The sequence below is a fragment of the Terrapene carolina genome, unplaced genomic scaffold (genome assembly GCF_002925995.2).
Source record: "Terrapene carolina triunguis isolate 2854851 unplaced genomic scaffold, T_m_triunguis-2.0 Scaffold22, whole genome shotgun sequence".
NCBI classification, from domain to species: Eukaryota; Metazoa; Chordata; order Testudines; family Emydidae; genus Terrapene; species Terrapene triunguis.
In genome coordinates, this window is record NW_020664373.1 from 21,514,702 (window position 1) to 21,531,877 (window position 17,176).

The window sequence follows — 17,176 nt, forward strand, 5'->3', positions numbered from 1 at the left end:
TCAGATCTTCCTAATCCCTGAAACAGAAAATGGTGATGGAGAAGAACTAAAGTTCTAGTTTACTTAGTTCACCTTACTGCCAGATTAGGATTGTTCTTTACTGTGTAAATCACCAATGTTTTGTCCAGTCAAATTCTAATATGCTCAGTGAAGTCCTTCAATCTTCACTGCAGAGTGGTCACCATAAAAAGTCAAATGTAACAACAGTTACTCATTTGTGGCATCAGATATGAAACTACTTTCTTATACTGAGAATAAGAAATAACTGTGCAATTTGACATGTTATGAAATGGTAACTGTTGATGATTATTCACTTTTTAAAGGTGACTACTGCAGGTGTCTGTATAAGAGTAGAGAAAATATCTTGGTATTGGCTGAGCTTCCCTAGAAAGTAGCGATACACTCAAGTTGGAAATTTCAGGTCTGCATCCAGATTTTGTGTAAGGAGCTCTCCACACTTGTGCCCATGCACAAGAGCTGTCCAAAATCCTAAATCAATATATCCTTTGTGCTCCCTTCTATGGCCCCTATTGGTGCCAGTTGCCAGAAAGAGACCAGCAGGGCAAGGGTAATGATCATGACATGATTTTAGCATCCCCACCTACAGAGTTGTCCAGGACCATAAAAAGGGACAAGCTTCACTGTGATACACTACACACACTGGAAATACTGCTTGGGAACTCTTCTTGAGTCAGGCTCAATTACTCTTGGGAACTCTAGGATGGCCCAATGGCACATAGGACATAAGCTAACCATATGTTAACAAAACTGAAATCCAGCTAGATATAGCAGGAGTAGAAGGCGGCTCTATGAAATTCCTTGTATACGCATATCAATACTAAATATGTCGCTTTAAAATTATGTCATGAACTCATATGTGAAAATACAACCTTCAGATTGCTACTATCAGTATTTGCCATAAGTATGCATAATGCTCTACAAAATAAGGCCCTTATTCAGCAAAGCACTTAAACGTGTATAAGTGGTCTGCTGCTTCGGGACCTAATTAAGGTGTGCTAAACTTGTATCAAAAGTCCAACTCCCAGAAGGGTTGCAATCAGAGGACAAACTAGCAAACTATAACACAACCATTAAATTACCCAAGGAAATCAGCAAAAACGACGAGGAGGAGCTGACTTTTCAAGTCTTAACAGGCACTTATTTTTATTGACCAAACATTAATGTGTAAATTAAGTGCTTCCTTACAATGGTCTTAAGATATTGCATAATGTTCTGGTCATATAGCTATAACAATCCAACATCAATTAAAAGTACAGTAGAACAAGCATTAGTTATTTGCTGAAAAGAACTAAATGTTTAATTTTAAGACCCACACACTGCATCCTCCTGCCCTTTTACACTCATCATTGCTACCGTTCATGGACCAGGTATTGACAATACCTAGTTTTGAAAGATATAAAGACTATTTTCCACTCTCATAATGAAAAACTGGCAGCCATCATCTGTCAAAATCTAGCAATACACATCAAGCATAATAATGAAAGGGTTGGAAAAGAGCCTCTAACCTTGCACTTTTCTAACTGTATTTTTACTGTAGCAGGATCTGCTGCTGGTGTAGGTTGTGCTTTCAGCCAGTTTTCAGCAGTAATTGCTGTCTGCTCCAGTTGCTGCAGCTGGGAGTAGAAGGCAATGATGTTATTTTGGTACTCCAGCCACGCCAGTCTCTCACTCAGCAACTGACAGAACTCAATCCAGCGACTGTTCAACTGCTCTGAGGCTTGTTTGATGTTGTCAGCATTAAGACCCTCTAGAAAGAAAGGAAGAAAAAAAACTTCAATACTTATTTATCTTTAAGTCACAAAAAAGAAGCCGGAAAAGAATTTAACAACTCAGTTTCTGTATATAAGTGTATGGATGTCATATACTAGTGGAGAGAGCATTTAAAATCTATTGTAAATTGCTGTCAAGATATTGCTGTTACTATGGGAATGAATCATAATAGATTATAGTTCCATAATAGGAATAAAGCAGGAAGAGGAGATACAGCACACGGAAATAATTAAAGCTACTATGAGAAATAATAAAATGCCTTAAACTTACATTTTGGAAAACTTTGTGTGGATTGAAATTACATTTTAATACCTAGGGATGGCTTTTCTAAGTGTCCAAATGGTTTAGGAGCAAAAATCCAATTTAAAGTTTATGGGATTTAGATTCCTAAGTAACTTTGTGCATTTGAAAATTCCATGGTTTGCATCTGTATTACATACTACACATACATTCAGCATTCAGCATTATTGAAACAAGGCATATTAAGCAAAAACACTTAGTTTAGCAATTGCAATAAAATTACTTGGAGCAGTGATGAGGTAAAAGAGCTCAGCCCTGGGATTTCACACTCAACAAAATAGGAATCAAAAGTAAAATGAAGGGGTTTTCCCTAGCACAATTTATAATTATTCTGAAATTTGGCACTGTAGGCATCAATTCAAAACTAATCAGAGTAATATCATTAATTTGAGTAGCTCATATTTACTACAGATATCAGGAGGCTATAATATCAGATACTATACAGATATCAGATGGAGAAAAGCTCTAATGTGAACAGTCATATTACTTCTTGCTGGCATGATTTGTAATTATAAATATAGAAATACTACAGATAATGAATTCAGAGTTAATCAAATTGTAGTACCAATGAGCTTGAGAGCACATCTTTAATAACAACCTCACCACTATCCCTACGGGCCAACTCTGCAGAAACAAAAGGCTTCAGCTCATCAAAATCATAAAATAACTTTTTTCCCCCTGATCTTTCCTAACACAAAGGCTATATATCAATAAGACAGAAGCCTCAAACCTAAACATCAATGTAACTATCTCTCTCAAAGCAATAGCTTGTTTCTCCAAGTCTGTGTGGGCTTTGGTACATCTGGAGTATGTCAATCTTTTTATTTCAAAGAGAAATATAAGATATAATAATGCTGCATTCCGCCCCTTCCTCCACCCAAAAATTCCCTCATTATGGTTACAAAATAATTCAGATATCTGAAGGCAAGTATGTAAACTCATTCATAGAATATTAAATTGTTGAGATACATTTGTACAGTGCCTAGCACAATGGGGTCCCGATCCATGGTTGGGGGCACCAGTCACTACTACAATGCAAATTGATAATAATTTACAGAGATCTTCTGTTCTAAAAAGGTTTCTGTGTATTCTTAGGAATACACAAAAACACTTTACAAATCTTGTTAAAATTTCCTAGGACTTAAACTTTTCTGTTCAACAATATTTTGGGCCGGATTCTCTGCCATGCTGCTCAGTGTCTGTGTGCAGCTGCCTGGTTCTCAGGCATGCTCTATGCTGGAGCCAACTCTGGGCTGTTGTATTGCATGCCACTTGGAAAGTGGCTGTCCACCAATTGAAAGTAGCTGGAGCACAGCAGTGCCACAGGACATGCCTCTTTCTACTCCTGGTATGCTCCCTCTTCCCTTACCCCCCAAGCAAATGTTGCATGATTTTGAAAAACAAGCCAGGAGTTATAGGTGTAAGAAGCTGCCATGCAGCCCTACATTGCTTGGTCAGCACTCCAATTCAAAAGTGATCACTGTGGTTAGATGTTCTGCTGCGTGTGTTTGTTCTCCCTGCGTGCTGTCCCAGCTCTGTGCAGACAGCAGGCACAGCTCAAGCTGGCACACCTCAAGCAAACTGCTCAATGTCCACAAGATCCGTTAAGGTACAAAGGCACCCAGCCAGGTTTATTGTCAATGAAGCGCAGTCCTAGCTCCCTGGATCAATGTCTACAGTTATACTAGCACGTGTGCCCATGAGAATGGACGCTGCTCAGTGAATGGCAGGACTTTCCATTGCCCCCTCAGCTGGCCAAAGACACTCCCTCTGAGATACATCTTTATACACCGATACAAACAAGTTATGTATTTCCCCTGACGTATCAGGGTGCCACACTCTGATGTATTAGGGTGCCACCCATTGCCTTGTACCTCTAGGTTCAATCAAAACATCTCTATCCATCATGTTGTCATCCTGACCTTATCCTTAAGATGGGTAAGGGTGTTCCTGTTAACTTTGGGGAATGTTCTGGTACCGGGGTGTTCTGTACCACCTTTCTAGAATGTGTTTGCATGTATATTCTTGTGCCTGGCACTACTTAGGAATGTGTTTCTGCAGTATCAACCCTGTTCTTGCCAGATTCTATGAGCAGGGCTTGCCTCTTGCTCACAACTTAATTTGACTACTTTAGCCCAGGCCTCAGGCCTCATACCAGGCCTCTGATACAAGGGCTTATGTCTCAGGCTCTCTTCCTACTATAGTCACTGTTGTGGTACAGTCCACTCAGAAACATACGTTATAAGAGAAAGGCTGGTGTTTGGGAGAGGGAGCAGACAGGGAGAGAAGAAGAGTTTGAAGGAGCATGAGGATGGCAAGCTGCACTTTGGGGTATGCCAAACAGTAACTCTGAACATGTTTCCTGTGGGGCACATGAGGGAGAGAAGGCAGGAGAGGTAAATCCATTGAGTACACTTCTGGAACAAGATGCATCAATGTTTTTGACCTGGCATTTTTGGCACTAGTGGGTATGCAACTACATTTAGCATATGTTAATGTTTAATTAGCATATGACTAAGTACAAGGTGGTAGCATGATCCTGTACATGGAGTCGGAATGGAGATTTTTATTAAATGATCAACATATGGACACAAACTCATCAGTAGCAGAAGCAAGTGCACTAATAGTATAGTAGCAGGCACATGTTTTGCTATTCTCAACTAAACTGAATGGTTTGTTTCAACAATTGGTTCTGTCCTGCCTGTAGATTTGGACATACATTCTGAGTAGCAATACATTCATAAAATGCCTGAGAACCATAAAAGAAGGTACAAGGTCCCTGACTCTATATCCTTAACTACCCCTGGGCCCGGTGGACACTGCCTGTGATTTCATTTGGGATAAGTAAGGTGGTCATTTTAAAATACTTACTACTAGCTTTGTCTTCTAACTGCTATGAATTTGACACTGAAGTAGACTTTCAGGCCGAAGTTATGATTGCATGGGGGCTACAGCCTTGGACTATCTATGGTTTACTGACAGTTTTCTTCCTGGTCATATTTTCTTCTAGGATTGGAGAGTCGTATATTCCAGGCTAGTGTCTGGTTGCAGCAGATCCCTCCCAAGGTCTCCTTCCACCTCTTTTCCTCCCCTGGAGTCCCCAATCCCTCTCAACTTGTTTAAATACACTGAAAATTCTCAAGTTAGTAAAGTTCCATTAACTTATGTTCAAACATTGTGTCTGATGTATTCATGTTCCCAGACCAGTAAAGAGATCCTGTGACTTCTCCTGTGACTTAATGCAGAGGTGGATTAAGGTCTTCTAGTGCCCTAGGTCAGAGAAGATCCTGCTCCCATTCCACTCCTTCCATCTGCAGCCCCACCCCTGGCTCCACTGTGTTCTGCCCCTTCACCTGTGACCCCACCCCTGTTCCACCCAAGCCCTCCGTTTCATCCACAGTCCCACCCCATTCCACCTCCCCCCCTCTGCAGCCCCCCATTTGCTCCTTTCTGTCCCCCCACTGCGGCCCCAAGACTGGAGAAGCTCTGTCCCCTCGCCACAGCCCTGGGGTCACAGTGGGCAGTGAGAGTTCCTCCAGCCCTGAGGCCAGGGCAGAGAGTGAGAGCTCCTCCTGTCCCAGGGCTGCAGCTGGAATCTGGCACTGGGGCTCTGCCCTACACCTGCCCTTCCCCCACCCGCCCAGTCCTTCTGCCGGGGACCAGGGTCGGGGTGCTGGGGCATCCCCTGCCCGCTCCGTGGCTTCTGCCAGGGTTCTGGACTTCTGATGGAGCACCCATTTTTCCGGGGGGCCCCAATTGGCCAGGGCGGTTTAGGTTGGACATTAGGAAAAACTTCCTGTCAGGGTGGTTAAGCACTGGAATAAATTGTGTAGGGAGGTTGTTTAATCTCAATCATTGGAGATTTTTTTAAGAGCAGGTTAGACAATCACCTGTCAGGGATGGTCTAGATAATGGTTAGTCCTGCCATAACTGCAGGGAACTGGACTAGATGATCTCTTGAGGTCCCTTCCAGTCCTACGATTCTATGATTGGTGTTTTTTCATTTCAGTCTACAAATGTTTAAAACCTTTTCATACATATTGTTAACATCAATTTCCCTGTCGCTTATTATTTTCTGAGAGTTACATATAAAAAATTTTGATAGCCATGTAAAATGAGCAATACAAAACCCATTCAGTGCTAATAAGCTAAAATTTCAGGGTTAATGAATTATAATCCTTTCACATTTCATATTCTAAACAACCCCGATATACTCAGTGAATAAATATATTGTACCCAGAGGACATAGATCATTACCTGAAGTGCATCCATTAATTTTATTACCTTGTGTACTATGCATAACAAATTGCGTTAGAATATTTTAAATTATATAGCACCTTATATGCAACTACTTTGGGACTGTCATTTAACATGAAGTCTACCTTGTCAAGTTTATTTATCATTAGCCATGGATCCAAGATAGAATAATACCATATTACCTTTTTTTTTTTTTACATCTCACGACTCCTAAGGATATTTGAAATGGCAACGTCAATGAGGCATACTAATAAACTTCCTCCTTATCACAGTAGCATTTTAAGTGTTGCATCACTACAAATTGATTTTGCAATCATTTTAACACCTCCCATCAGAAGTTCACTGAGTATTCATTTTGATACAGTAGGTGTTTTATCCTAAATCACCATAACAATCAAGAGTCCACTCAGAAACCCCCACGCTCTGCTTCACTCTTTCAGTTTGCCAGCAGACTTTTAAGCTGAGGACATTTTAAAGGGAATGCATAATTTTCTCTTTTATGAGGGGGGAGGGGAAGAGGGGGTAACAGGACCCTGAAGGTCCTTACTGACTCTTGGCCAAGGGGAAGCAGAGCAAGACCTCCTGTGGGGTACAGCCAGCACCCAAAAGCAGCCAAGTTTGCCCCAGCAATAGCCAAGAGCAGCAGCAGTATGACAGGAGAGGTTCTGCCTGGAGCCTTATGAATTGCTATTTTGTCAGGGTTAACCTCCCTTGTGGAGGCACTCCCAGCCAGACAAACAACACTCCAATCACCCCCATAGGCATTTCCCTGCCTGAAGAATCAGGTGGGAGTAAAGCACCTTCATGTCTGTAGACACTAGTGATGACAACAAAATGCTTTTTACTCTGGACATTATTTTCTATCTCCTGACTGGCTGTGTGCCCCAACCTGTTCCTGTCCCTTTATTACTATACTCAAACTGCCTATACTCCATCCTTCCTTCCAGTGTTCCTCTTCCCATTCCTTCCTTTCCACCACTATTTTGTTCCTATTTTCCAACCTGACCCCAGTTCCAAAACAACAAAAAAGTAAATTGAAGAAAGAAATGAAACTAAGACGTGTTCATTATTACCCTGATCATTTCTCTCTTAAGATGTCTTCCACCCTTTGATTTTTGTCTTTTTTATATTTTAAATTCTTCACCTTCCTCTGTCTGCCCATGAATTTCACCAGTGGTCTAAATCTTAAATAAATATAAATTAACTTGTTGGATGTCTAGTACATGATCTTATAAGAACAGAATATAAATTGTTGTAATCACATCATACTACTGAACAATTTCTGCAAGGAACATATTGTTTATTGGGTACCATAATAGTACTGGGTGTACCTCAAGTGAGTTGAAGCTTTCATTTTGTTAAGCTTCTAAAAGTTAAATAAATTAAACATCTCTTCTTCCAAATCAACCAGATATTTCTCCCTCCTTCCAATAGGCCCCAGTCTAACTATCTCCGCCAAATCTAAAAATGTTCTCTAAACACAACTTCCTGCCACTGTGATGATATATCTAATGGGAAAGGAGGAACGTTTCTAAGCATGGCACTCTGTCTACAGAGCTCTGGTCATCTGCTCTGTTGAAACCTTGGGTTCTCTGGAGCTTCACCAGAATCTCCTCCAGACTGCATTGTGCTAATAAAATTTGTGAATGACACAACGTTGGGAGGTATAGCCAATATGGAGGAGGACCGGAACATCATACAAGAAGATCTGGATGACCTTGTAAACTGGAGTAATAGAAATGGGATGATATTTAATAGTACAAAGTGCATCATCATGCATTTAGGGACTAACAACAAGAATTTTTTCTGTAAGCTGGGGATTTATCAGTTGGAAGTGACAGACGAGGCGCAATACCTGGGTGTATTGGTTGATCACAGGATGACTATGAGCCATAAATATGATGCAGACATAACAAAGGCTAACACCTTTTCCGAGGATGCATCAGGTGTGGTATTTCCAGTAGAGACAGTGAAGTGTTAGTACCATTATGCAAGGCACTGGTGAGATCTCATCTGGAATACTGTGTGCAATTCTGGTCTCCCATGTTTAAGAAAGATCAATTCAAACTGGAACAGGTGCAGAGATGGGCGACTAGGATAATCCAAGGAAGGGAAAACCTACCTTATGAAAAGAGACTCAAAGAACTTGGCTTGTTTAGCCTAACCAAAAGAAGGCTGAGGGGAGATAGGATTGCTCTCTATAAATACATCAGAGGGATAAACACCAGGGAGGGAGAGGAGTTATTTTAGTTAAGCACCATTGTGGACACAAGAACAAATGGATATAAACTGGCCATCAGCAAGTTTAGGTTCGAAATTAGGCAAAGGTTTCTAACCATCAGAGGAGTGAAGTTCTGGAACAGCCTTCCAAGGGAAGCAGTGGGGGCAAAAAACCTAACTGGCTTCAGGACTGAGCTTGATAAGTTTATGGAGAGGATGGTATGATGGGATAGCCTATGATTGCAGGTGGCCCACTGGCGACTGCCAGTAGCAAAAATCCCCAACTGCTGCAGTCGGGACACTAGCTGGGCAGGGCTCTGAGTTACTACAGAGAATTCTTTCCCAGGTATCTGCCTGGTGGGTCTTGCCCACATGCTCAGAGTCTAACTAATCACCATATTTGGGATCGGGAAAGAATTTTCCCCAGGGTCAGATTGCCAGAGGTTAGGGGTCTATTTCAGGAGTGGGTGAGGTTCTGTGGCCTAATCAGATAATATGATTAATTTTAAAAATGGCTAAGAGAATTTTGACTATATTCAAATATGCCACACCATCATCCTGCTCTCTGAAATAATTTTAAATGAACTATAGTCTCTTCAAAAGTTTAATATAGTCAAGAAAGTAAGATTAGAATCTTAGTTTCTGTGCAGAACAAACTGTTAACACATAGTACACTATTGTGAGCATTATAGTTTGCTACATTTCCTTTCATGGTAGTAAGGTTATGTTTTTGTTTCCACCCCTTTCCAATTAATAGCATCACAATTTTCTTATTATTTTTGAATGTTAGGGCTAACAGATTGCCAGCTCAGGCTAGAGCAATAGGGCAATTCACTTATGTCTGAATATCAAATAAATGCTAAAAGGTCATAGCATGTTCAAGCCAATTCACTTGTTAGCAGAGATCAAAAGGAGATGTTGAATGCATTGTTTTCACCCATCTGTATTCTGTTGTCTTCTGTCACATTACATGTAGTTACATTATGTATACCCTGTAATTAGATAATCCTAGATCAAAGGTGTATTTACTTGATGTTTAGACTTCATGAAAATGAATGAAAGATTCTTTGGATTCCTGTAACAAAATGCATTATGTGTGCATCGGTAATTGGCCTGCCCATCAAACAGAATTGAAGCCTTGGAACTGTAAATGAAGAAGCACGCTAACTTCAAAGCATGGGTCACGGTGTTTGACAATGGGAAATCCACAGTCTGCATTTAGTCAACAGAGAAAAAGCCCATGCTGTGATGGAGATACTTGCCAGATTGTTTTCCGGGGAAAACCACTATAAGAATGGATCCAGGGAGCGATGTTGTATCTCTGTACTGTTTTGGATTTTAACAGGATGGAATACTGAACAAATGGCCCGAGATCCCATCACTACATCTCTGCTATCATATTGGATTTACAAATTTTGACTCACCTGTTAATGTATTTTACCTGCTTTAACCTCTCAATAACTGATTTCTTTTTCTTAGCTAATAAACCTTTAGTTAGATAGTTTACTAGAGAAATTGGCTGTCAGCGATGTCTTTGGTGTGAGATCCAGAGTCGCCATTGACCTGGGCTGACTGACCCTTTGAGGTTGGGAGTAACCTAATGCGAGATGATTTTTTCTTTTAACAACCTTTCATCACAAAGTCCAGCTTGTCTGGGTGGTAAAGAGGGGCTGGAGAGCCTAAGGGGACTGTCTGTGGCTCCAAGACTAATACAGTAATCCAGGAGTGCACATTTGTTACTGGCTGGGTGAAATCTTGGTGAATACATTGTCAGTTTGTGGTGCCTGTACTGTTTCTAACAGGCTGAGCTGAGACTGGCTCTCTCAGTGGTGGGTCACTCCAGACAGAGTGACAAAAATATAAAGCAAAATTAACTTACCATTCCATTCAGAAAGTGCTTTGCTAACAGAATTCTTGTGTATTTATTCCATCCCTAAGATTATCATCTATTTCAACCCCCATGTCATTACCATTCACCATCTGTTCCACCAAGGCCTCCGCTGATCTGCTGGTGTCTTGCAGTTTCCTGTACTTCTCAGACTTTTCTCGCTCGATGGCCTGTAGCATGACAGGAAAGGTGAGAATTTAGACAGAGATTTTGAAGGACACCAAATAATTAATCTGTACATCCTCTACCGCCATGAAGTCTTTTTACCCTGTCAAATCACCCTGCTAACCTCCTGACAGAACAAACCTTGTGAACAAACCTCATGAAGTTGGATATGCTTCTGGCCACATAACTTTAGGAAAGAAAGGTCAAATAATAAATCTCTATGTGCAAGCTTGACGAGATTATTTGTCTATAAAGTACCTACATGTATCATTTATCAGACACCACAATTTCCCCATGTGCCCAGAAGGACAGACAAGTTCTACCAGAATTCAGTGGGAAATAATCAGAGAGGCTTGTCTTACTGAAGCACAAAAGATCCTTGATATATGCACCCAGAAGTCCAAATGCCTCACACAGGTGAGTGCAGCACCAGTGAGAACACAGTAACTCAAGCTGGACTTTGGAGTATGGCTGGTACCACCCAGGAGCTGATCTCTCATGCTGAACATGCAATGAAGACATACTCTAAGTGGCCTGACTATAAAAGGTGTTGAGAGCCCTCACAACTTGCAATGAAGCCAAATAAATTAGGCCACTGCTTTAGATACCTAAGTATAGATTTAGATGACTAACATTACACTCCTTATTTACATAGATAAGTATATATAAACAAACTTTTTTAAAGTGATAGTGGACTTAAAATAGCTTTTAAAAAATTTATTTTAACAAAGATAATTAGTGCATTACATATTAATACCAATACTTTTCTGTTGAGAAGACACCTAATTTGTACATCACAACTACCAGTGCGTGAATTAACAGCAGCAATGCTCAAAATACCTCAAATTAATTCAAAATTGGTTCTCATTCTTCAAAATTATCATGCTAACACAGAATCATACACGGTAAAAATGGACTTTCTGAGTACAATTCTTTTCACTGTACCTGAAAATTTGGGGATTTTGCATATTTTTGTATCAAAATGAATGGCTTGAAAAAAAATTAAAGGAAATAAAATTGGGAAGTACAAATGTATATTTTTAAAATGAATTTAAGCCCTGATTCTACAATGGGATGTACAAAGACAGAATCCTGACCATGCAAATGTCCTCAGTGATGCCAATGTAGCAGATAAAGCCTAACTGTGCACATCTTATACCAGGCCAGGGGCTTCAGAGAGCCACCTTCAACAGCCTCACACAGTCCTATTCACACATATCCAAGGCCTACCATTATCTCATTGTATGTTTTATTGTGAATTATATATACACATAGCTGCTATCTATTATTATAATACCTTTCATCATGTATTTTAATAATTTTATACGTCCACTGTAACAATATGCCAAATTTTACAGAAAATATTTACATCAGTTTAATTTTGTGCAAATAACATATCTGAAATAATGAAGATGAGGATTGATGTTTAGTGAGGAATTAAGTTTGGGAACACTTTGGTAAGCATATGTTTTATTATACATTTATAGACAAACACACAAAAACAGAGGTTATGAACTAATGCATGATAGTGTGATGTGGTATCTAGGTTTTATCAGAATGAATTTAAGATGACTGCATTACTCACTCATGGCTTGCACGGGTCATTCCTAACAAATACAAATAAAATCTTTATGCCACACCATCATGTGTTTTATATATATGCCACATACATTACTGAAAAACTGTTGTAGAAATGCACTTTTGAGAGCTTTAAAAATGGACATGGGATTTTTTTTCCGTCTCACAGCCTGTAAAGCCAAGTGATGTAGTTACCCTTAGTCTAACTGTAGAGAGCCCAGAAGGAACCATAAAAACGACTCTAATAAATCTATATATAGATGATTTATATAGATTTTTATGTATTTATATATAGAATACTGATTTTTCTAAGCATAAAAATGACAAGGCATTTAAGTCTGTGATCCTGAACCTTCCAAGGCCAGACACAAATACTGTGAGTCCCAGTGGAACGTTCAGAAACTCCCCTTCCATATGGTAAAAAGTTCCTGTTTCCAGAAGATAACAGACTTTTCATAGTTCTGACATTTCTACATCTATAGAAAACATGTCACTAGCCCAAGACAAATTTCACCTTTTGAGGTCCTTAGTCGAGGTTGTATTTGGGGGGCAGAAAGGGGAAACATTTACTGCTGCTTATCAATGCTGATTAGTATTGTCCCAGTGTTACCTTGTGCTCCCACCAGCTCCCTGCTATATCCACCAGTTGTCTGTCTTATTCTTAGATTGTAAACTCCTAGGACTTTCTCTGCATTAGATATATGTACAGTACTTAGCACAATTGGATGGGGGATTCCTAGGTGCTAACGCAATCCAAATAATAATGATTGCTATTATCTTGGCAGACTGATTTTTAAAAAAAGTGACTTTTTTAAAGCTGACTGGAGGTGCGTGCGCATGTTGGAATAAGTCCCATAAGTGATGGATTAAGGGGCACAGTGTAGATTAAATAGTCAAAGTTGCATGATGAACTGAGGAACCACATGAATTAATTTCTCACATGGACAGAATTGCCACGTGAGTGGGGTGTGTGTCACCTCCCCTCCCCACCCCACCCCATGCGCATGTGTGTCCATACAACAAGCTGATAAATATGATGTTAAGATTGTATTCAAAAGTCTGGAAATGCCAAAGTAAAGGCGGCCTACACAACATGAATTCTGCTCCCTTGTGTGTATGCATTTTGAAATACTTTGAGATTATTTTTAAGTACAGGATCACATTTTTCCACAGGTCCCATCATTATTAATTCTGCAGGCTCAACAGTGCACAGTGAATGAAATAACTTTTAAATATTTATGGTTAGCCTCATAAGTTATTACCCCATGCCTCATAAATGGTGCATCACCCATCCCTGCACTGAATGAGGCAGGGGGTCCTGTCAACACCCCTCTCATTTACCTCTTCAACCCTCCTTCGTTCATTATGCGTTTATCATCTTCTGTAGTGAATGAGGTAGTACTCTTCTGGACCCAAAGCTCGTTCACTACAAAAGTGGTTTGAGGTTAAGGTTGTGCAGAAAACCTTAATTTTGGCATTTCCAAACCTTTGAGCACTACACATCAGAACCTTAACAACTGCAGTAGTCAAACAGTTTCTGAGGAAAAGTTTTTTCGTTGGAAAATAGGGCTTTATTATTTTAAAAATCAACATTTTTCACACAAATATTGTCAATCAATTTTTCATCTTTCAATATTTTTCTGGAAAAATAAAACATTTTGGAAACAAAACATTTGTGGAAAAATATCCTTAATTTTTAAGAATTTTTCTATTTTTAAATGCAAATTTCCCCTCACTTTCTGACTACACTTCAATTAGCAAAAGCTGTGAAAAAAGTCAAGGTGTGGAAAAACCTACTTTCCCATGCATTATTATTGTTTTCCAACTTCTGCCAGTTGGCAATCAGTAACAAAATATTGAAAGTGTGACTGAGAGAAACAGTAACACTTGCACATTTAAGTAGCCTGTTAAAACTGAAATGTGAAATGTTACTTCTAAAACTGAAAGGTGTTTTTCCTTACCTTCCCACTTTTCATTCCTGTTTCTCAGCTGGTGCCACTGGAAAAAGTTGGGAAACAGTAACTAAGTATTTGGAAGTGAGCAAAAAACACACTTGGACGCACACTTTTGAAATTTCCTACAGGAAAAACTGGAGTTTCCAATGGAAAATTTCAAATGCAAGAAAAATTCTCATTTTCCAGTCAGCTTTACTTGACAGTCCTCTTTATGTGTGGTTATGTTTGTAAGTACTTTGTTGGCTGTAAAAAAAGATATGTGATAATAGGAAAAAACCATGTGCATCTATTTTCTAGTCAGCAGTAGAACACTTCACTCCTACGCAACATACTATACCCACACAGTGAGACAACAGTTCATGCCCCTTCATGATAATCTGATAAAAGCAGAATATCAGACTACAGGATCTTATTCATATATAATAGTTTCATCTTATCAGCAACCAACATTTAAAATGCTTTATTCTTAAATATACAGCGGTACGTCAGGCACTGTTCACAAAAACACTTTAAAAATCCTTGATTTGGTCAATAGCAATGTAGGGAGTCATTCCCCACTCTCCACCATGCAGGCCCAATCCTGAAAAACTAGGAGGCTACTATTGAATCATACGATTTTTATCTGGTAACAAATTATCCAAGATCATTACATGCAGCATGTCTACAATGCAAACATTCAACAAATTTTAAATCGCTGCTGTCTGATTCCCAGTTTTGAGACACCAGCAGCAAGCTGCACAATGAGAGTTTCTGTTCAGAATCTTAGGGCTTGTCTACACAGTTAGTCAGTGCATGGCAAACCAGGGTGTGAACGTACAGTGTTGCATACAAAGCTGTGAGGACAAGTCCTAAGCTACAAGCTGCAGAGTTCAACTTCTTTTTAAAAGGTTTTGATCCAAACACAATATATCTGTAAAGTAGCTATAAAAGGCAGCTATAAAAGGAAAAAAGAGAATTTAGGAGCTTGAGATTGTTAAGGGGCCAAATTTAAGTGGTTTGATCATTGTACTTTGTGGACTCTCCCATATTTGCTAAAGTTTGGGTTTCTGGTAAGTTTAACTTCAACTCTGAATTTTCAGGCTTCTAAATGTTATCTTCGTCACTAACTACATCATTGTAAAGATTTTTATTGTTAAATTATTGATATATATTCTCAACCTTGGACAACTTTTTAAACTTTTCTGTCTAGTTAATTTTCATTATTTTCTCCACCTAAACCCTTTACATTCGGATTCACAGTAACAAAGGAACCTGTCATTATAGCTGAACAAGGAACACTTTAAAGCATTGCTAAAATTGTTTTCTGTAATGTACATATCACATACAGAATTCATGAAGATGTGGAATGGGATAAAAGGTTTTATTGGCATTCGTTTTAGATTACGTGCATTACTTATATGGTCATCCCATAATGAAACCTTCATACCACATAACCATATATTCCTGATAAAGCACCATACAAGACCAAAATAAAGAGATACCCATTGACTTCAGTGGACTTTGGATCAGATCCATAATCTCTCTCTGTTTCTGTGTGTGAATAAACCCAGTGTGCGTGTACATATGCACATGTGTACGCATGCCTATATATATTTACAGGTGTAGGTGTGTGTGTGTGTAACAGTATAATACATGTATACAGACAGCCTCATTGAATCATCATTTCTATAATGTTTGTCGTTTTTATCTTAACATTTGTAATTAAATGGTCCTAGTCAATAGCTGACTTTTGACTCTGGAGATGCAGATTTCAGCAGGCAGCCCATACCCCATCATCTTATTTTTCCTTGTTCTGACCCTATTTCCACAGAAATAAAAGTGAGAACTGGCAGCCAGCAGTTGTGAAAGCTCTTGTTAATTTAAGGTGCTGGCTGCCACTTCCCACCTCTGCTTCCATTTCCAAGGAGAGAGAGGTTGTGTCTGAAAAAAATCAAGTATAGGCAAGTTTTCAAATCTGGCTGTTTAAAAACTTGCCCTTACTTTACTTCTGCCAGCAGCTGAGCAGTGTCCAGTACAGATTTCAGCCGCTAGCTGTCACCAATGATCTTTAAAAGTTTCCCCTACTCTCAAGGCTGAATCCCCACTCTGTCACTTCGAGTACAGAAGGTGGGGGCCCACTCCGTGCTTGTATTAAACTCCCAAGGTTGTCACCACCCAAATGCAAAAAAAAAAAAAAAAAAAACCACCCCCCCCCCCCAGAAAAAAAAAAAAAAAAAAAAAAAAAAAAGAAACACAAAAAACAAAAAAAAAAAAAAAAACCACCCTTGGACCCAGGAAGGAGCACTTGGGAATTCCTCCCTGTGGGGCACCCTCAAGCCCTTTCACGCACACTTCCTCCAGGGAAGAGCTGAGAAAGAAAGCAAAGGAAATTAGCTGTTGCCCCCAGCTAATCAAACAGCATATGCACAAACCTCTTAGGACACCAAAAATCCAATCCTGTTCTCAAAAAAGGTAAATTTTATTAAAAACAAAAAGAAAGAAAATACATCTGGAACTTAGGCTTTTGCTAGATTTTAAAAGAGCAATTCCAAAAATTAAGCACCCAAAATAGCTTTCTTGGGGGTTAAGCTTAAAGGTTACAAGCAAACAAAAGCATCTGGGGGTTAGCACAGTGGAGATCCAGAGGCCAAAATAAAGAAATAACCTGATAGCGTCTAACTAAACATTCCCTATCCAAATGATTCCTTCTAGGTATGGAAAATACTTTTCAAACCTTACATGGCATTTCTGCTTATAGCATTGCTACTCCATGTTCCTGCAGCCCAGAGAACAACAGACAAAGGGATAGTTTCTTTCCCCATTTTAAAAAGTTCTAGCCTTCCCATTGGCTCTTTTGGTCAGGGGCCCACTTTTTTTTCTTTACCTCGGGGACTTTTTAACCCTTAACAGGTAAATCAAGTAAAGAACAGCTTCCAAGAGGGATTTTACAGCTAACTGGCTGGTTGGGTGTCCATCAAAGGGAGCTATCCCCCCCTTTATTTATCACACTGCACCTGCAACCTGTAGACTCTCAAATGTGGAG

The 17,176-nt window shown here is 39.5% G+C and overlaps 1 protein-coding gene across 1 annotated transcript in view; it reads right to left on the minus strand.

Annotated features, from left to right (window-relative positions):
* LOC112125929 (dystrophin-like) overlaps nt 1-17,176 on the minus strand; it is a 1,989,526-nt gene that overhangs the window by 1,155,510 nt on the left and 816,840 nt on the right. Inside the window, exons 19-20 of the mRNA XM_026648920.1 lie at nt 10,539-10,626; nt 1,527-1,768 (exon numbers count right to left, since the gene is read on the minus strand). Of these exons, the coding sequence (XP_026504705.1) occupies nt 1,527-1,768; nt 10,539-10,626 (330 nt within the window). The remainder of the gene's footprint in view (nt 1-1,526; nt 1,769-10,538; nt 10,627-17,176) is intronic.